The following is a 21,842-nucleotide window of genomic DNA, read 5'->3' on the forward strand; positions in this document are numbered from 1 at the left end:
CTGGAAGCACCATTAGAAGCCCTTGCTGGAGGCGCTACCCTGTAGTAGCAGTGAGAATCACCTAGAGAGTTTGTTAAAATGCAGATTCCTTGGTCCTACTCCAGACCTACTGAATTAGGATATGCATTTTAAATAAGCTTCAAAGATTTGTCTGAGACATGTTAGAGTCAGAGAACCATTGACAGAAGCTTGGGCTGCTCCCAGTGCATCGCAGCCTCTGCCAGCTGGTGTGGAGAGATGTTTTTGTTTTGTTTTGTCATATTCCCCTTCCCAGCAGTCTGCATGGAACCTAGACTGACTTCTCAGATCTTAGATGGTCACCAGCCCTCAAGGACCAGGGAGGGTGTAACCCGGAAAAGACTTCTGTAAATCAAAGCATAACTGTCTTTTTTTTTTTTTTTTATTCAGTAATTTTTTTTTTATTTTACAAATTTAATCAGTTATACATATACATATGTTCCCATATCCCCTCCCTTTTGCGTCTCCCTCCCACCCTCCCCATCCCACCCCTCCAGGCGGTCACAAAGAACCGAGCTGATCCCCCTGTGCTATGCGGCTGCTTCCCACTAGCTATCTACCTTACGTTTGGTAGTGTATATATGTCCATGCCGCTCTTTCACTTTGTCACAGCTTACCCTTCCCCCTCCCCATATCCTCAAGTCCATGCTCTAGTAGGTCTGTGTCTTTATTCCTGTCTTACCCCTATGTTCTTGATGACATTTTTTTCTTAAATTCCATATATATGTGTCAGCATACAGTATTTGTCTTTCTCTTTCTGACCTACTTCACTCTGTATGACAGACTCTAGGTCCATCCACCTCATTACAAATTAAATCAAAGCATAACTGTCTTTGAGTTATTAGATGTTATGCCCTTTTCTGAGGACAACTAGAGTGGGCATTTGGTTTTCAGGAACTGTCTGGTTAAAATGATTTTCTTTAGAGAGAAATCTCAATTGTGGTAGGTGGGCCTTGTCTGGATTCCTCCTGTAGGGTCCTGCGAGGGAGACAGGGCTGTCCTGGTACACTTGGCTCCAGTGAGTGAGGTGTTTTGAAGGTGACGTCTATTCTCCTTATCTGTCAAAGATAGATGAGCAGGGACTTGGTTGCTGCGGGGGATGTTACCGCCTTGGTTTTCCCATCAAACTCTGTCAGGCTTTGTAACTTGAAGGAGTGAAAGAGGGAGCGGGAGAGGGACAGTTTCTAATGAGCTGTCAGCAGGGTCCCACCAGCCTGCCTTAGCCCTGACTTTGTTCCAATGCTATTAGGGTAAAAATCCTTGAGTTTCTCTCAGACAAAGAGAAGTGGCCTGGGGCTGAGAGGCACAAATTCATAAGCAATTTCCCTCATTATACACTTCCAGTTCTTAATCACCATTTCAAAGAGGATGAGCTATCAGAGCAGACTTTGAGAATTTTGCCCTAGACAGGATGCACAGCCCTCATACTGTAGCTTAATCAGTGTGCTTTTTTCAGCTGCTTAAAATGGGGGAGACCTGGCTCTCAGCATGGCTGAGCTGTAGGAGACCTTTTGTCCCTAGTGATTTTCAGGCCTGGGACAAGTGAGAATTTACAAAGTGCTAATGTAGAGATCTTTCCAGAAGTGGGATCTGCTCGCACGGATGAGATATCCAAGGAACCAGAGAGGTTGTTAGAGACAACGCCAAGTGTAACATCGGGGGTGTGGGGGGAATGTATCTGGAAAAGTCAGAGTAACACAATTCCAGTAATCCCAGAATCGAAAAGCTACAGGTTTAATAACAAAAACCTTGGTGCCCTAGCAGTTTTTGTTTGGTGCAGGAATTATAGATATATTTTTTGTCAGCCACTCTGCTATTTATTATAAAATTATGCATTCAAGATTATAATATTAAAATAGTAGTTAGCTTAAATAGTCTGTAATCCAGAATTACAGATGGTATGACAACCAATAGCCCTGGAATGCACTTGGAATAGTTACACGAGTAGTGCACGGATACATTCTTGTAAAATATTGAGAAGTTTACACAGCAAAAAGTCCCTTTCCCTCCCATTCCTCTTCCCAGAGGTAACCACTGTCAACAGTTCAGTAAGTATACTTCAGTCATCTTTCTGAACATTTACATACACATGTATGTATATATGCACACTCATCTTTTCGCATAAATGAGATAGTATATATTGCTATGTAACTTTAAAAAAACCTGAATAGTATATATATCTTGGAGATATTTTCATAGCAGTACATATGAGTCTTCCTCATTCATTTTCACATTAGCACAGTACTGCATTATAGGGGTGTGCCCTACTTAGGGAATCACTCACTAACTGGTAGACATTAAAATTGTTTCCAATATGTTTGCTATTACTAACTTTTAAAAATGATGTATACCCATGCTGCACTCCAGACCCACTGATTCAGAATCTTTGCGAGTAGGGCTTAGGCTTTGGATTTTTTCAGAAAAAAACTGGAAAATTCTAATGTGAGGCAAGGATTGAGAATCACGATCTATATATTAAACAGAATAAAACAGAACTCTAGAGCATTTTAAGATAGTACAATCAATTATTATGGAAGCAATCAGAGACAGTCAAACAGTCACTGATTAATTTTTAATCATTTACTCTGAAAACACCTTGAGTAAATCAAGTTATCCAAGTGAAAATAAATATGATATTTAATAGCTGCATGGCATTTTTATCTTTGGAAATGCTTTCCTTTTTTAATCTCAGCATCTTCAATTCAAAGCTGTGAGCAAGGTGGGCCAGGAACGACCTTGTCTATTTTATAGTCCTGGAAGCTGATGGGGGTAAAATGATGCTTCTCAATTTTAATATGCTTAGGAAAAATCTGGGAATCTTCTTAAAATGCAGATTCCAACTTAGTAGGTCAGGGGTGGGGCCTGAGATTTTATATCTCTAACAAGCATGAAGGTGACTCTGATGCTGTTGATCTGAGGACCACACTCATTAGTAAGCACCTGGATTAAAGGTACTGAGCTAAATACAATGGAGAACTCAATTCAATAGAAGAAACTGGGTGTCACTGAAATGATGGACACTTAGCATGACGAAGAAAGGAGTGAAAGGAGAAGGGAATATAGGGTGGAGAAGGATGGATGGCAAAGAAGCTCTTCCTCTACATCAGCTAAACAAGGATGCCTTTCATCTTGGAATCCCATGCCCCCAACAGGGGCACATCCTGAATATGGCACTAAAAGCATTCCAAGCCTATTGGCTGTCATACCGTCTGTAATCCTGGAGCTTGCCCAATACGATTTCTTGTCTCTGTAACTTTCCCTTCTGGTGGATCCTGATGGTAGCCCATGGGTCCTGTAGTGCTCATCCCACTGCCTTTCACCTTGTTTACAACCCATTCCTTCCTGGGGGAACCAGAGGCTCCAATTCTGAACTTGACTTGTCTCTGCACACCATTTACCCTCTTGGTTCAGTGGTCTTCCAGAGGAGACTTTGCAGCCCAGCGCTGGCTGTTATCTCCGTCAGACATGGAGGAGATACCATAAGTCTCTTGGCGATATCCACTCACCACCTATGACAGTTCCATCTTCTTTGGGCAGTGCCTGTCATCAGTTTTCCTCTCACTCCTTAGAGATTCCTGTCCTGTGTAGGATAAGAATAATAAACATATAAGTACACGTTTCTGATTCTCCCTTCTCTTGATATCTGTTTTTATTTAAGTAATAAAGATCTATGTGATTCAGAATAAATTTTTTACTTGCTTTACATTTCTCAACTGAGTCACAATGATAAAGATACTTGTATCTTACTAATAGAAACTAGATTTTTTTAAATGCTGTTTTTGTGTTTTTATCATTTGGAACAAAAGAGCTAGAAGCACTAATAAGATAATAAAGGTATTATTTTAATGGGTCATTTTCTCTTGAAACATTGGCTGCCAAAACAGATTCCAGAAATTTAAGATTAATATGTGCAAGCTGTAGGGTCTAAGAGGTGCTGCTGGGGTGGGAATTAGAAGGGGAATGCTATCCACGCTGGAGGGAACATTCTGAGGGGAAAGAACTGGCCTCATCTAGATGAATTCCCCTTATTAATATGCTTTCACGTTCCTTTTCCATGAAAGGACAAACAGCACTTACCATGGCTGTAATTTTAGTAATTTTATTTGTGCATTGCTTTTATTATGTCTCCCCCATTAGATTAGAGAATTCGTGAGGACAGGGACTTTGTCTTTTTGTTCACCATGTTATCTTTTTTTTTTTTTGGCCACACCGTGCAGCTGGATTGAACCCAGGCCATGTCAGTGAAAGTTCCGAGTCCTAACCACTGGACCACCAGGGAAGTCCCTCACCATGTTATCTTTAGCACCCAGTGCAATGCCTGACACATAGTAGATGGTCAATAAATATTGATAAAATGAATGAAGTGAATGGAAAAAATCATGAAGAAAATTATGAAGAAAAAGAAACAGTGGTATTATGTTACGAGATGGAGTTTTAATGTAACTAAGGTTAAAACTATAACTAAAACTAAAAAATAAAAGGCTCTCAAGACTACAAAGCTGATAAATGGAATATTGCCTGCCATATCAGTAAACAAAAGATCTCACAGTCATCAGCGATTGCAGTCACAGCCAGTGGTGAGCTGGTGAGTCCTGAGGAAACTCACGAAGGAAAAGGGTACCTGCCATCTAGCAGCCATCAGGCTGCTACTACTCCCTAGGGTGAGCCCTGAGGAAACTCAGGATGAGAAAACACAGGATACTGGCCCCAGTCAGCTGAAGTACATATCAAAGGAATGATTTCAGTGAGCCCAGACTCTTGCATCTTCCCATACATAGAAAAGCAATAAATTCCTTAACTTGAGATTTCTAGTTTTCTTTAATTAACAGTAATCATTTGTTCCTACTACCTGCCCTTTGTCGCAAAACTCCTATATATCCTAGCTCCCCCCTCACCTCCTCAGAGCAGTTCTCTCAGGGTTACTTGAGAGGCTGCCTCCTGGGCTTGAAGTCCTAAAAATTCCCACCAAATAAAACATAACTCTCAACTTGTAGGTTGTGAATATTTTTTCAGTTGACAAAGCTTAGCTACGGAGGAAGGATTCCTGATTGGAAAAGTTGGAGACCCATTGCTTTAGTCATGTGGAAGATTAAAGCTCACACCTTATCCCTTCAAATAATTTTGACATTATTAGGTCATTTTTCTTTGTAAGCCCTATGCCTCTTCCATTTCTAGAGCAGGATGTTTCTCTGTTCGGAACTTGGAACTCTTGTATGGAAATTAATATGATGTCAGAAAGCAAATACAGCGACTTCATCACAGAACAAGGACCTCCTGTGGTCTTTTTAAACTCAAGTAATGAACCAGTAATACATTTTAATGTATTTTAATTATACATGTATATATATAATTATATATATTTATATATATAATTATAATATATATTTATATATATAATTATATATTTATATTTATATATATATTTAATTATACATGTATATATAATACATTATATATATACATTAATATATATATAATGTATATATAATACATTATATATAATATTAATATATAATATTAATATAATTAATATAATATTAATAATTAATATAATTAATATATTATATATAAAATATTTAATTATACATATATAATACATTATATATATACATTTATATATATATAATGTATATATAAAACATTATATATATATATAATACATTATAAAAATGTATTTAATTAATACATTTTAAATGTAAATTAAGGAGAAGTTGTGGGATTAAATTTTGGTATGCATTAATATAAAATATTCTGAGGTCCCTGGAATAAAAGCACAATATAATATCTAAAACCAGAACATCTCATGCATTCTTCCACTCAACAAACTTTTATGACACCAGAGGCCATATGGCACAGCGGAGCAGGGACCCTGAAGATAGGCTGTCTAAATTCATATCCCCACCATTTTATGGTTGTGCCATTTTGGGAAAATTGTTCCAGTGCTTTTTGCCTCAATTGCCTCATCTGTTAAATGGAATAATAAGACAACCTACTTCCCTTGTTATTGTAATTTGAGTTAGTTTTTATTGAGCACTTAGAACAGTACCTGCCATACAGTGAGCACTATGTACATGGTTTTAAATAAACAAACTCTTGTAATATGCCAAGCAGGTACTAAGCACCAACAGGCTTCCAGGAAATTAGTGAGCTAGTATCTACTGAACACTCGCTATGTATCAAGCACTAATCTGTAGGCAGTTTTGTATCAATTTTTATGACAACTCTGCTGGTGATATCATCCTCTTTCATTCCTTCAGCCAATATTTACTGAATGTTCACTAGATGTCAGGAGCTGTTTTTGGTCCTGAGACACAATGTCTTGGGATTTATGTTTTAAAAAATTACTATTTTACTAACAAGTGATTTTCAACAGCTCCCTCGATTTCCAGATCAGCTCAAAACTGTAGTGTGTCACATTAATCTTTATTACAACATATTCTCATAACTTCTGAAGTTTTAAATTACTACATTTCTAGAGCTTTGTACCACTATTTTCCTCCCTCTGTCTGTTACTACTTAATTACCATTGTTAGAGACTATCTTAATTTTGTATTCTTGTGAAGTCTCTTTCAAATGTTATTTTTTCAATAAAAACTTGATTTTTTAGGTTATAAAATAACACCTTTGTTGGAAAGTATGTCATTGTTTATCTTTCTATTAAAGCAATGCTGCAATGCATAGCTGTATATGACTGTCTCTCTTTGTAAACTTGTATAAATGTCTTTAGGATAGATTCCTAAGAGGAGAAATTGCTTGGTGAAATGGTATACACATTTTAATTTTGACTGATATTGCCAAAATGCATTCTAAGAAAGGGTTTATCGATTGACACTCTCACCAATAGTGCATGAAAGTGCCTACCCTACCCTGCACTCTCAATGACACTATTTTATCCATATTTATAAATATTTTTGTCAGTCTGATGGGCAAAAATGGATTAATTGGTGTGGTTTCAATTTTATAATGAGTATGATTTTTGGTCCATTTATTGGCCATTTGTATTCTTTCCTGATTGATTTCTCTATATCCTTAATTCATTTTTATATCAATACAATGAAGCGCTGAGTAACTAGTAGATGTGACTGATAAGCAGGCTGCAAATATTTTTTCCAAGTCATCATATTTTAATTTATGGTGTCTATCGTCAGTGTTTTTCTTTACGGCTTCTGAGATTGTGTCGTGATTGGGAAAGTCTATTCCACCCCAGTACTGTTTCAAAAATCTCCAGTATCTTCCCTACTTTGTTTGTAGTTTAAATATTTAAATTTCAAAAAATTGCTACGGTGATAGCAATAATGATTAAAAATAGGACTTAATTTTCAGTAATTAACAGAAGTCACATATTCTGGAAATCAAATAATAGGGTTTCTTTTAACGTGATAGTCTTCTTCATATAAATGTTTAATTATATGCTAGACATAAATGACCTGTGAAAGCATTTTATAGAGGCGCCTCTCTTTTCTGGCATATATTCCCATGTTTATAGAAAATGGCTGAGAAAATGGTTAGAGAGAGACCAGGACAGAACCTCCCTGAGGGGAGTGAGAATTTAAAACAGAGTAGAAGTCTTTCGATTACCTTGTTCTACACATCCCTATCCACAGAGTGAAAGCCTTGTATTTTTTTCCTGTTTTTGCCCAATCAACAAAAATGTGCTTTGGAAAGCAGGTGATTTGGAAGATAGTTATTAAGAATTAATTCTGGATGAAAAAGTTATAGAGATCTGTTGTATACCATGTGCATGTAGCTAAATCTACTGTACTATACACTTTAAAATGGTTAAGATGGTAAATTTTATGTTATATGTTTTTTACCATAATTAAATTAAAAGAGTTAATTCTGCATTAGAGTGTATGTTTTTAATCAATCAACAAATATTTGAGTGTCTATTATGTACCAAATATCTTGTTGCGGTGCAGGATACCAGGAAATATAATTGGTGGTTTCAGTTCTCAAGGAACTAAGAAGCTATCAAATTGGAGAAAAAAGTTAAGTATGCATGAAAATGTACAATCTCAGGCAATGTAATGATACCAAATGAGGAGAAGAGACACAAATTCTTATAGGAGTTTAGAAAAAGCAGGAATCTGACTACAGTGATAGAAATATTTGTTAGGTACTTAAAGGGCTTTCAAAGCACTTTAACATATATTTTCCAAATTGACCCTTTGACCAGATCTAGGAGACATTATCTCCGTTTAACAGATGAGGAAACAAAGGCTCAGAGGTCGTAATTTTTCCAAGTTCACACAGCAGAACTGGGAACTAGACTCAGGTCTTCCAGTCCTTACCCCTAGTGGGATTTATTTAAGTTGGCACTGAAGATTTGCTGCCAGAAGGTTTTGAGGGTTACAGCAGAATCCAAATGTGCCAGGGACACTATGGTTATGTATTTGCTAGAATTACGATTATTCTCTCCGCGCTGTCATCCTGCCAAAGAGCATCAAGTAACTTTTAATACAAAATAAGGGATTATTTTTTTCTTGCTAGTTACTACATAGAGAAACTCAAGTCAAACTGCAATTGAATGAGGACTAACATGCAAGACTTTAATTTCACCACTACATACACACAGCCATTTAGCCAACTGCAGTCCCGTGACAGACATTCCTTACCCATCATGTCTGACATCATTCTTTAAAGTCAAAATACATATGGTACAGTTAAGACAGGTCTGATCTGACCCAGGTGTGATAGAAAAGAAAACTAACACAGACAGCAGAATAAAGTCAGTGAATTCAAATTTAAAAGCAGTTATCAGGGCTAAGACCATATGACTTACACACATTTTTAAAACCACATCCTGCTAGTTCAGTGGACTGACTTCTCCCCAGAAAGTGCAGAGGAGCATTAGGTCTGTTCATACAATAACCCTATCTGATTGCCCAGGGTCAAGCTACTGTTTATCTTTGCCAGACACAACCCATATCCTGAACAGAGCCCATATCCTAAAACCTGCGTTTTTCACCAATTACTTCAGGACAATACAGGATCTGATGTTCTTTCTACATAATCACCTAAACAAGAAAAATACTCTAACTTTTTGTTTTTTAAGTATTAGGTAAAAGTAAACGCACAGACATAGTGATCAAGAGCTTTGCTTTCCATTTTCCTTCTCGTGAGTGCTCAACATTTTGCAAAAGAAGGGCAGTGCTGCCCTCTACTGCAGGACGTTGCAATGTTCACAGTACACTTCTACATCCACGCATCACCCCGCAACCCACCCCAGACATGTCGGGTAGAGGAAGAGGATCTATTTGTAAAACCTAAAAGGGGTAGGTTTTACACTACCCCTTTAGGAGTTGTTTAAAAGAAATGTGTTCTTGGAAAATACACTGAATTTGTTCCCTTCATTATCTCTTTATCTACCTTCCTCTTGTATCAAAGCATAGGACTTTTAGGACATGACCTAACAACAACAAAAAAAGGATATTACAACTTGGGGTGGGGGGAAGCTTAAGACATTGTTCTAGAGGTAAGAGGCTGTGTTTTGATGCATTTAGGGAGAAATGGGGCAAGGGGAGGAAACTTTCTTCTGACTTTAAGGTCTGTAGCCTTCTGGTCTTCTGTCATTTGGAGCGTTCTCATTAGCTTTTAGCTAGGGTGATCTATTTCCTTCTCTATGTTTCTTTGACTGGAGATGACAGTCACCTGGGCATGTTAAGAGAGTAGTGGAATAGGGTTTCTAAAACACTCTCTACTCTTCAGAAAAGATAATATAGAAATACAAAGGGCTATTATTATTATTATTATTTTTTTTGCTGTACGCGGGCCTCTCACTGCTGTGGCCTCTCCCGTTGCGGAGCACAGGCTCCGGACACACAGGCTCCGCGGCCATGGCTCGCAGGCCCAGCCGCTCCGCGGCATGTGGGATCTTCCGGGATAGGGGCACGAACCCGTGTCCCCTGCATCGGCAGGCGGACTCTCAACCACTGCGCCACCAGGGAAGCCCCAAAGGGCTATTATTAATATAGCTACATTTTAGTTAATTATTAAATGTCTTGTTACCTTTAAATTGCTTTGAGATTTGACAGATCTCTACAAAGACTTCTTGAAGGGTTGAAGATATTAAGAATTATGTTTTGTTTCCTTTTCCATTAAAAAAAATTTCAGAGTACATGCCCTCGAGAGGCCACGGCAGACAGACTTTAAAGATAGTCTACCCTATAGCTACCCAGGGACTAAATTGTAATCTTCATGGTAATAATTTCTACAACTGTGTTAAATGCATGTGTGTGTGTGTATGTGTGTGTGTATCAACACCAAGAAAAAAACATCTTTTTCCCCCAATTTACAGATAAGAATACTACAACTCAGACATATTAATTTACTCAAACTTTCAAAACTAGTAAGAGGCAAAACCAGAATTTGATTTCAGAATTTGATTGAAAGCCTAGGCATTGTTCTACTATGCAGCTGATCAACGAACAAACTAAACAAATCTCAAAGGCACATGCTTGTAAACAACATCTGTGATGATGACAATGATGATAGTTAACATACTGAGCACTTCCTAAGTGTCCAGTACAGTTCAAAGCATTTTAGAGTCGATCATTTAATAACATTAAATCATTTAATCCTCACAGCAACCCCAGGAGGTAGACATATTATCTCCATGTTATAAGTAAGGAAACTGAGGTATACAGAGGAAACCTAGTCCCAGAGGCCACGCTTTTAACTATTATGCTACACTGCTTCTTAAGTAAAGTACAAAAATTATATAGCACAACAATTTCTAAATGGTGCCCTGGAACGTAGTTCTATTAATAAGTAGATAAAACCCATCCATAGTTGTCAGTACCCTTGATATCTCTGTTATACAAAGGCCTCAGCAGCTTTAAAAAAAGTTCTGCCCGTGTAGGTGCCTAGTTTAGAACATTAGACCTTGTCCACCGCAGGCCTCACTAGACATGCCCTTCTATGAAATAGGAAACAGCAAGAGACCTTCACTTGGTCCAATCCATGTGTGCAGGTGGGGAGACAAGTCATACATATGGGAGGGAGGAGAGAAGTGAGGGAAGAGATGCAAGGGGAGATGGTTCCACCAAGGCACAGCCAGGGAACAAGCCAGTTAAGCTGAAGGGAGTGGTTGATAAGCGATCACTTTCCTTAGCAAGAGTAAACTCAATACAATCAGAAGCCAGCACCAGCTTAGGGGCTCTACACTTACTTTGTTGCCCACGATTTGGTCACACGGTGACTATCAAACAGATCTCCTCTAACAGCTTTGGTTTCTTTTTTTAATTTTTATTGGAGTATAGTTGATTTACAATGTTGTGTTAGTTTCAGTTGTACAGCAAAGTGACAGCTTTGGTTTTTAAAGAAACTTTTGTTCAGTGCACAACTCAGCTTCTAAACAATATCCTACCCTTAGTGACAACATATACCGAAATATAACCATTCCAAAGCGCTTTGTGCTTAAGTGCAAAGGGTGATAAACTCCTCCCTCCCTTGTTACTAAGCTTAGACCTTCTGGGTATCAGCGGCAAGATTAAGTACAATAAGCAGGTGTGGATTTGCTTAGAGGTCCATACAGTGCCCCCTACTGCCCTGGCCTGCCTCTTATGCTATGCGGCACTGCTGCCTAGCCCCAAAGGTTTCAGATTTCCAAGCGAGTATATTCTAAAGGAATTCATTCCTGATCAAGCTGTTGCTATGTGGTTCATACTTCCTCCCTTCCAATTCTTTTGGAAAAAAAAAAAAAAAAAGGCAGAAAGGAGATGGTAGGGACAGATAGTCGTAATGAAGTCAGGAGCCAGGGGAATACCTGCCCCTTTTCCTTCTGATCCTTACTGCCCTTTCCCTGGACACTCACTTTACCTGGCTGCCTACTAGTCTGGGCAATGTTTACCTCTCAAGAATCTTTTGCTTGAATTATCCATTCAGCAGGGAGGCTGTCTTGCATCCATTCTAAGTCAAAGTGTTAAAATTAGTGATGGCCTGGAAAGCATTTTGTTTACTTCAATACAGGCATTTTGGGCCTCCCTGGTGGCGCAAGTGGTTAAGAGTCCGCCTGCCGATGCAGGGGATACGGGTTCGTGCCCCGGTCTGGGAGGATCCCATATGCCGCGGAGCGGCTGGGCCCGTGAGCCATGGCCGCTGGGCCTGCGCGTCCGGAGCCTGTGCTCCGCAACGGGAGAGGCCACAACAGTGAGAGGCCCACATACCGCAAAAAGAAAAAAAAAAAAAAAAAAAATACAGGCATTTTGCTTAGAGGGGCAGGCTGCAGGGCTCAAGACAGAAGGGTACTGAACTTAATCTCCAAGAAACATATTCCTGAGGAAAAAAGTTTGAGACTTGCATCCCACATAATATGCAATCCCTTCCCCCAACAACCAGTAACTGTTTGCCCCTTTCTAAAATTCAGAACAGATAATTATGGGGACATGAAGAAAAACTGCATATGGTACTTTCTTTGCCCCTATCAGCACTGACTTGGTTATGGGGCTGCTTAGGTTGCCAATAAATATTTATCTGGACTTAGCTAAGCTGATAATGTTTAGGTAATTTAGGGTTGTTTTTTTCCCCAGAGAATGACGTAAGGAGTGACCATGACATTGTCGGCCAACGCTGTGAAGATCATACTTTTAAATCAAACTTTGGTAAGGCTGGGCTATATAACATCTCACTCAGCAGTTGCCCTTTGCCTCTGCTTATGGAAGCACCGAAAGTTCATTGTCATTTCACCTTCAGTATTGAACTCACAATCTTAGAGGAAAGTGTTGTTAATGAAACACTGTTGACAGTTATCTTTAAAACCAGAGGCTGTTTCTGAAAAGAAGCAAATGATACAAAGGTTGGCAGGTGCTGCACAAAGGACCTTTGGCTTATGTTTGTTACTCTGAATGAAAGATTCATTTTGAGATTTTCATATTATCCAATGAATAGAGGGTAAGGTATTGCTTTTTTCTGAACCAACAGAACTGACTCCTCCTGCCACCATTTATTGAATACTTACTAAGTGCAAGAAACTAAGGGAGACTAATACAGGGTTAAGATCTCTAGCCAAAGGACGTTTACCATCTACAAGGGGTGTGCATCTGTGCAATGATGACAATAGCTAACATTTAGGGAGTGCTTACGATATGCAACTAAACACTTCATATGTATTAACTCACATAATCCCCACAACGACCCTAAGAAAAGTACTATTATCTCCACTTTATGGAGCAGGAACAGAGAGGTTAAGTAACTTGCCTAGACCTGACCAAGTTAGTAAGTGGTACCGCTAGAATCTAAACCTAGGTAGTCTGGCTCCAGAACTAGGTTCTTAACTGGGCATTTTGGGCTTTTTCTACAATTGTAATATTGCCAACAAGGGACAGAAGCACAGGAAAGAGAGAGGGATTTTAACCAGAGTGAGGGTTAAGGCAAAGCTTTAGGGAGGAGGCATTTGCTCTGGATCTCGAAGGCCAACAGATGGAGAGAGGGGCTGGGGAGGAAGGAACAGCCTGACTAAAAGAAAAGACAGCCTGAATACCAGCCAGCTGACGACAGCAAGATCTGGCTGAGTGCCTGCGTGGGAGAAAAGCTGGAGGGGGAGGCCGCGCCCAGATCCGTAAGGTCCGTGAGGACCAAGCTCTCTCGGTAAGGAAAGGAGAGCAAAAGCTTCAAACTGTAAGAGCGGCAGAAAGGAATTCCTGCACACTTCCTCTTTTAATAGGATGGCCCCCAGTCTGAAACCAAGGCAGGTGGCCCACCCACATTTCTCTCAGGGGGAAACAGCCGGCCGAGATGGTCAAGGTCGTCCGCGCGGGCTCCGGAGCTGCACGTCCTGGCCGAGGACTCACGACCCGTGCGCAGAGCCGGATTTGGCTGCCAGCCCGAGCCGGGCCAGACTGGGTCAGGAACGTGCGCACTCCCGGGCCTGGCAGGGAGAACACCAGCTCCGCGGGTACCGGAAGCCCGGTCCTCCAGCTACCTGCTGCCAGCTACCTCCAGCTTGTCTCCGGGTGCCTGAAGGTCGAGAAAGCTGTCTCCCGCGTACACCGCTCGGTCCTCCCCTCAGCGACCCAAGGAACAACGGCTTCAGCGATAGGAGCACGCTCTGCCAATCAACTCTATCCCCGCCCCGTCCCAGCCGGCGTACGTTGCATTGGTTGCATCATTACCGGACTCCGATAAGATTATCTTCTTAGATTGGCTAATACTATCCCGTTCCTTTTGCGTCAGAAGCTTGCGATTGGTTAACCGCGTTGCCAAGTTCCGGACGCGGCTCGACCATTGGAGGCCGCGGGCCCGCCCCTGCCGGCTAGGTGAAGGTGAGAGTCTCCTCCAGTCGCCGCGGTTGGACCGGACCGAGCGGCTTCAAGCGCAGAGTGGGAGCTTTCGGCCGACTCCAGCTTTCTAGCTATGGCGCCTCCATCAATCTTTGCCGAGGTTCCTCAGGCCCAGCCGGTCCTTGTCTTTAAGCTCACTGCTGACTTCCGGGAGGATCCGGACCCCCGCAAGGTCAACCTGGGAGTGGGAGGTAAGGATGCAGTGCCCAAGAGTGTGAGCAGCCTGGGAGTGGAGCGGGCCTAACCCTGGCTGTGGGGGCCGTTGGAGATGCCCAGGCCCAGCTTAGCTCCGTCGGAGAGGAGGCAAGATCCACGAGGCTTAGTTCAACCTGCCCATTTTACAGATGGGCATATGGAGTCCATGGACAAGGGAGATATATCAGTGTACACAGAAAAGGTGTAGCAGTCAGGGCACAAACTCAGTTTTTCCGATTCCGCATTGTGTGTTCTTTATACTGCATCCTTTCGCCTCATAAGAAATGGGGCGGCCAGGGATTGAAAGGAGAGGGATAAAAATAGGAAGTCTTATAGGCTTGGAGTCCTGGCTGCTGGGGAATGGAAAAAGGAGAACTCTTAGCCCTAGGGAGCTCTGGTCTGGGTCGGTAAATGTTTGAGTAACTACCAGGTATCAATCAGGTTGTTTACCAAGCCTTGTGCGGGGAAGACTGAGTCTTGGTTTTGGCCCCAAGGAGATTAAAATCAGCAGGTGTTAAGAGACGTAAAATGCTTCTGAGACAGGTTAATGATCTCTGGGATCTGGGAAGAATGTTCTGGCTCTCACAGATGTGGTGGGAATGGGTAGAGATGGTGGAAAAGAGACGAAAGAGTGTGGACAGTAGAAGCTCACTTTCCACACATCGTTGTCATCATTTGTATTTCTTGGACAGCTCAGAGCATGGGCCTCAGTTTTTCCTACTGCCAAGAAAAAGATTTGGACTGAAATGCCTCTGAAATTCCTTTAACTCTTATCTTAATCTTCTCTGGTGAATTTGTTATTTCTGTCACTGTCATTTGGATGTTTGAAGCCACACCAACACTTACTCAACCACATAGAAAGATGAGCCAGGGAGAAGAGAATGAATAGGACAATGTTCTGTGCTAGGGAATAGACTTAGAGCAGAAGGACCAGAAATTTCTGAAAGAGAAAATTGAACTGTTTTGTAGTAGAGAAGCAGTGGCAAGAAGGAGGTGCAGAATCAGGTGTCCCACAGTGACTGTGTCTGTACATAGCACTTGTTCAAGTCTTCACCAAGGAATATGGAGGAGGGGTGAGGAAAAAGCCATTAAAAATAGATGGTTTGGGCTTCCCTGGTGGCGCAGTGGTTGAGAGTCCACCTGCCGATGCAGGGGACACGGGTTCCTGCCCTGGTCCGGGAAGATCCCACATGCTGCGGAGTGGCTGGGCCCGTGAGCCATGGCCGCTGAGCCTGTGCGTCCGGAGCCTGTGCTCCGCAACCGGAGAGGCCACAACAGTGAGAGGCCCGCGTACCGTGAAAAAAAAAAAAAAAAAGTGATGGTTTGTTGAACCTGGGTAATGGGTACGTGGGCATCCATTATATTATTCTCACAACTTTTGTGTATGTTTGAAATTTTCCATAATAAAGCATAAAAAAGTCAATTCAGAATACATAGTTTCACCCACAGAGGGAAAGTGATGTTTTTAGCAGGCAGCAAAGTGGAAGTAATATTGAAAGATTGCTTTGAATTGAATTGGAATGAGCACTATTCAAGCTCTTAATTAAAAACCAATCCAAAACCTCCAAGTATTTCTTTAGGTCCGGATATATCGTGAAGAACTAGTATTGATATTAATCGAAATACATGTTTTTAAAACCTTAGGTTTCATTGGCTCAATTACCCTTGAACTATCTTACAGGATTTTGGTGAGGATTAAATGCATTTAAAGTGCTTAGAACAGTCTCTGGCACATAAGTAGGAGTTATGTAAGTATTAGCTGTTACTGTAGTTGTTTTGGCATTTCTTTTTTTATTTAAAAATTTATTTATTTATTTATTTTTACAGCATTAAGGAACATTTATTAAAGATACTTGCTTCTGTAGAGAATAGACTTGTGGGTGCCAAAGCGGAGGGGAGTGAGGGAGGGATGGATAATTTGGGATTAGCAGATGCCAACTATTATATATAGAATGGATAAGCAACAAGGTCCTACTGTATAACACAGAGAACTATATTCAATATCCTATGATAAACCATAGTGGAAAAGAATATATAAAAAAAGAATGCATATATATGTATAAGAGAATCACCCTGCCGTACAGCAGCAATCAACACAATACTGGAAATCAACCATACTCCAACAAAAAAAGAAAAAAAACCCAGAAAACCAACCAACCAAATAAATAAATAAATAGCTACTTGTGGCTAGTCACCACCGTACTGGACAGTGCAGGTATAGGAAATACAGAATGTCAAGAATACAAAAGTAATCTTGAAAAAGTAAGACATAGGTTACCACTCTTCCAATTTATTATGAAATTCTAGGAATTAAGGCATGGGGTACTGGTCAAGGAGAGGCTAATAAACCAATGGAATATTACAGAGAATATAGAATCTATCTATCTATCTATCTATCTGTACACATATTGGTCCATCACACAGGGCATGGGAGGTTGGGGTTAGCAGATGCCAACTATTATATATAGAATGGATAAACAACAAGGCCCTACTGTATAACACAAAGAACTATATTGAGTATCCTGTGATAAACCATCATGGAAAAAAATATGAAAAAGGATGTATGTATATGTACAACTGAATCACTTTGCCATACATCTGAAACTAACACAACATTGTAAATCAACGACACCCCAATAAAATATTTTTTTTAAAAAGATACTTGCTTATGATCATATGTATTTCCACCAGACTCAAAAGCAGAGGCTTTGTCTTGCCTATCCTTATATTCCCACAACTAGTGTTGTGTATGGAACAGAGTAATGTTTGGAAAATGTTGAGGAATGAAAAGAAGGAAGGAAGGGAGGAAGGAAGGAAGGAATCCCTCCCTTTACTAGACCTTGAGCTCCTCAGGGTAGGTACTACATCTTACTCATTTTTGTACCCGCAATGGCTTATACAAAGGAGACCTCTGTGGAATTGAAAGCAGGTAAAAAAATGATTCCTAAATGCAAAATCATTAAATAAACAGCTGCCTCCCACGTGCTTACAGTCTAAAAGTTGAAAAGAATAGTTTAACTGGGAAGCAATTCAATAATAAGAAAGACAACCCCAAGTGCTCTTGAAGTTCAGAGAAGGGAGAAGTAAATGAGGGCTGGAGCTGTGTAGGACAGCACTTCTCAAACTGTAATGCACAGTGGGGAGTTTGTTAAAATGCAGAAGCTTATTGTTGGACTGCACCCTGCAGGCCTACAAGGCCTGTACTTGACCAGCTTCAAGACCGAAGAAAGAGCCCGGAGTCAGTGACAGAGACATCAATGGTTTAATGGATGGGGGAGCTTACGTGTCTGAAGCAATGTCCTGGAGCGACACCCCACTGTGTGCGGCCAACAGCGGGCAGGAAATGGTGGCAGTCTTCACTACTCGGGGGCAGGGGGAAGGTTACTAGCTGTAGGGGCAGTTGATGTTAGGTTGGCTCATTGGTTACCAGGGAAACTAGCAGAGGGGCACTACCCCCTTTGATAAGGTATCATGGTGGAGATGTTCTGATCTAAAAGTTAGAACAATCACTAGCTGGAGGCGGGAGCAAGCACGTAGGCATTTACTGATTAGGCTGTATGATTAAGAGGAAAGGTCAGTCATGTGAGAAGGGCATAGGTGAAGCAGGGACTGATAGAGCAGGGGATGTACAGAGAGCAAGTAAACAGCCATCTTGGATGGCCTGATCATAAACTGGTTCAGTAGGACTGGGAGGTGCCTGGAAATCTGCATTTCTAATGGGCTTCTAAGCGATGCTGATCCTGCTAGTGTGAGGACCATGCTTTGAATAGCAGTAAGGATGTAGAAAGCCTTCTTGGAGGAAGCACTTCTTAAGCTAGGTGCATTTCCTGGCTGTTTTAGTCAGGTTAAATAAAAGGGGACGGGCAAAAGGCAGGAAGAATAATATAAGTCAAGTAACAGAGGCAGGAAGATAACGTTTTATTCACAGGAGAGCAAATGGAACCATGTAAATAGAGCAGAGAAGTCTCATAAGGGCATGAATGGGAAGGGTAGAGAGATGAGGTTGGGCCACATTATTAGCTGCATCAAAGCCTCTTCTGAGGATTCTGGACTTTCCATTGTAAATTCTTAAGAACCTGATGTATCATCTTCACACCTTATACTGTTATAGAAGTGTTCAGTTTATAAAACACATTTCTTACTCATTATTGTCACCTGATCCTCACAACAACACTGGGAGTTAGGTCAGGTGTTTTGTTTTCATTGCTATTTTACAGGATGAGGAAACTGAGGCTCACAGAAGTGAACTTACTTTCCAAAGTTTATCCAAACTTGGATTTGTTTTGGCATTTCTTTGCATAAAAGATATTGAATAAAAATTTTCAGCTCAAGAACTGCAAAATGAAATAATTTCTGACACTGGTTCGGAAATAAATTGCTCATGCATAGAAAAAGCACCCTGCCAGCCGAGGCCAGAAGTGTTTGGCTCAGAAGCATATTCTGCAGCCCAGATAATGGTCAATTCAACTGTGAAAGTGCCTTTGTCATGTTTTCCTGGAACCGAGGAATTCTTTCTCTTTACTACAAGCAAATGATTTATGCAGTTAATTGCATTTAGTGCTTAGGATGACTCTGGAGGGTTGTTTATTACTACTACTGTTTTAGAGGTAAGAAAGCTGAAGCCCAGATTGATGAAGCATTTTGGTCGAGATCACATGGCTGTAGGTGGTGGTGCTGGGATTCCAGGCCACATTTCTCAGGTCCCTCGGTCCCTGCCCCCTTCTCTATTGGGCACCTTCAGGTGGTCCAGAGGGAGCCAGTGTGTGGTAGTGGAACAGCCAGGAGACCTGGGTACAGGCCCAGGCCTGCGGTCCAGTGATGTGACCTTGGGAGTGTTATTTAACATCCCTGGACCCAGTCCGTTAAATGAGGAGCCAGAATGGAATGACCTCTCTCTAAAATTATACTCTAAGATTCACTAGCATGTTACATGACTGTAGTATAGAATAATAATGTTACTGGCTTCATCAGATGACTGAGAATTAAATGAATAATTATGTGTGTGAAATGTGACATATAAATGAAAAGTGTTGTATAAATGTTATTTTTGATGATCACTGTGACCCGTCTTTTTTGTGGATGGCAGGTGCTCAGATAAAGGTCTCATTAAAGTATAGTAAAATAAGAAGTCTCTTTACGGCTTTTGTATGTCCTAGCTCTATTTATACACATCCTGAAGTATATCCTTTGTGAAGGAAATGTATTGATAATTAATCTCTGACTTTGGTGAAGATGCCCCTTTTTTTTTCTAAGTTAAGATAAAGCCTAATGGAAGTTAACCAGCTCAAGTTCTAATGATGTTGGACATTTAGAACAAACTGCAACTATAATCTCATTAGCTCATTCCTACTTCCAGATAGTTTCCCCAGAGATTTTCTTCTTGCTCTGACTATTTGCATAATTTCCATATAGTTAAACAGAGCAGAGCATCACATTTTTCACTGTTAAATATGATGCTCTTTGAGCTGACTGTTTTAGCGCTTTGTAAAGTTTCAGACAAGTGACTTTAGGGGCAGGGGAGATACGAGTTCATTCAGCCTGATGCAGCCTGAAGCAAGACATTTCTACATAGGCTCCACTCCGTTCATCATGTAAACTTAGCTTTCTTTTGTTCCAGATAGACTGTGCTTGCTTTCATATTTGTTGTTTTTAATGTGGGTTCTTAGCATCTTCAAATAAAGTTGTGGGAGAGACGTGCTGTATCAGGTGTTTCTGAGTACCCCCGGTCCTCTCCGCAGGACCCTAGTTGGAGAAGGGCCTTAAAGAGGCATATGTGCATGGGCTGTTGGGTAGGGATGGTTGGGGGAAGTGGAGATCTTAGGAGGAGGAGGAGGGTGATGGTTTGATCATCTAATTCTCCGTGTTCTTCTGGAAATCGAGACTCACCTGCAATCTGTGTGACTCCTCTAAAAGAGCTGGTCCTCAGGGAGAAGGGTGTGGTGTGTGGAGCTGAGGGGCATGCTGGTAGGTAGAAAGGCCCCTTGCACAGTCAGTCCTCTGGGGCTTGCTGGCTTCAGGCTTTCCCTGGACATCCCTTGCTCTTTAGAAAAAGCACAGGGATCCATGAACTTAATAGTATGACAGCCTAGCTCTTACAGTTCTTGTGACCTTGGGCAAACTTTTCTGGCCTCAGTTTGCAGATCCTGGAAATAGAGATCATAATACCTATTTTGTGAGTTGTTATAAGAATTAAATGAAAGTTAAAAAAATGTGAAGTATTTAGCACAGTGCCCTGTATGTAGTAAGTATTCAGTAACTCCTTGTTATTACTATGGCTTCAGCCACCGTCCATGTCTATAATTATAAAATCCTTCTTTCCATCCTGGACTTCTTCCCTGGATGCCAGACCCATATTCGCTACAGTTTGCTGGACACGTTGTACAACCACTTCAAATTCAACGTGTTTAAAACAATGCATGGATTCCACCCTCCCCTCAATCTTTTCTTTTTTTCTTCTGCTTTGCTCTATATCTTGGTTGCCCTCTCCCCTGCCCCACACCCACTAGTCTTTATCCAGACTAGAGAGAGACTTTGGAGGTTGTCGGTGACCCTTTCATCAGTCCCATGTATATTTATTTGGTCACTAGGTTCTATCTCTTTTACCTCATAAATTTATTTTGAATGTCTCCCCTTTTGTTTATCCCCGCTGCTGCTGCCGTTGCTGTGATTCAAGACTTCATTATTTCCTTCGTGGATTATTGCAGCAGCCTCCTGACTTCACTGTCTGCTTCTGTCCTCCTTCCAGTTTATTTTCCATCATGTCACTCAAATGATTCTGTTAAAATGTACAGCTGTCCATGTCACTCTCTTGCTTAAATGCTTTCAGTGGTTTCCCCATTGAGACAAAGTTCCTTAGAAGAGAACCCAAGACTCCCTGAGCCATTCCTTGCTGTTTCTCCATGGATTTTACATCCGAGCCATGAAAATGCAGATCCTCAAAAACCTCATCTCTCCCAGCCTCTGGGGCCTTGCACAAGTGTTCCCTCTGTCTGGAAAGTCCTTTTTCCTGTCTTTTAAACTCTTATTCATCTTTCATACTTCATCTTCCCTGATCACTTACAGGAGAACTAAGAACTCTATGCTCTTATGTTTCCTGGAGGGAGGCCAAGACAGTATCTTGTTTATCTTACCCATCTCTGTGTAGCTACTTCTAGCCAGTACCTGGTTCATGGTGGATTCAATAAGTAGCCATCAAATGAGTGAGAGAATGAAAGAATGAATGAGAAACTCATGGGTCCAACAAAACGGGAATAAAACCCCTCTGGGAGAGCAGGAATAGTGGTTGTTGGTAACGCTTAACCTCATTGCTCCAAACGCCCAAGAGTAACTGCAGTTCTGCTTCAGTAGGGC

At 41.0% G+C, this 21,842-nt stretch overlaps 1 protein-coding gene and 1 long non-coding RNA gene across 4 annotated transcripts in view; one reads left to right on the forward strand and one right to left on the reverse strand.

Moving 5' to 3' along the window:
- Positions 1 to 543: 543 nt before the first annotated feature.
- Positions 544 to 14,014, reverse strand: LOC132496698 (uncharacterized). 3 transcript variants are annotated; one of them, XR_009533521.1, is made up of 3 exons: positions 13,723 to 14,014; positions 3,525 to 3,598; positions 544 to 1,076 (listed from the first exon to the last, which is right to left on the reverse strand). It is a non-coding gene; the product is annotated as an uncharacterized LOC132496698 (long non-coding RNA). The 3 variants fall into 3 exon arrangements; XR_009533529.1 differs by having other exon boundaries at positions 3,417 to 3,598; XR_009533524.1 differs by having other exon boundaries at positions 3,225 to 3,598.
- Positions 14,015 to 14,251: 237 nt separating this feature from the next.
- GOT1 (glutamic-oxaloacetic transaminase 1) overlaps positions 14,252 to 21,842 on the forward strand; it is a 32,766-nt gene continuing 25,175 nt past the window's right edge. Inside the window, exon 1 of the mRNA XM_060100982.1 lies at positions 14,252 to 14,488. Coding sequence (XP_059956965.1) covers positions 14,371 to 14,488 — 118 coding nt within the window. The 5' untranslated portion in view covers positions 14,252 to 14,370. The remainder of the gene's footprint in view (positions 14,489 to 21,842) is intronic.

The sequence above is a fragment of the Mesoplodon densirostris genome, chromosome 1 (assembly GCF_025265405.1).
Source record: "Mesoplodon densirostris isolate mMesDen1 chromosome 1, mMesDen1 primary haplotype, whole genome shotgun sequence".
NCBI lineage: Eukaryota > Metazoa > Chordata > Mammalia > Artiodactyla > Ziphiidae > Mesoplodon > Mesoplodon densirostris.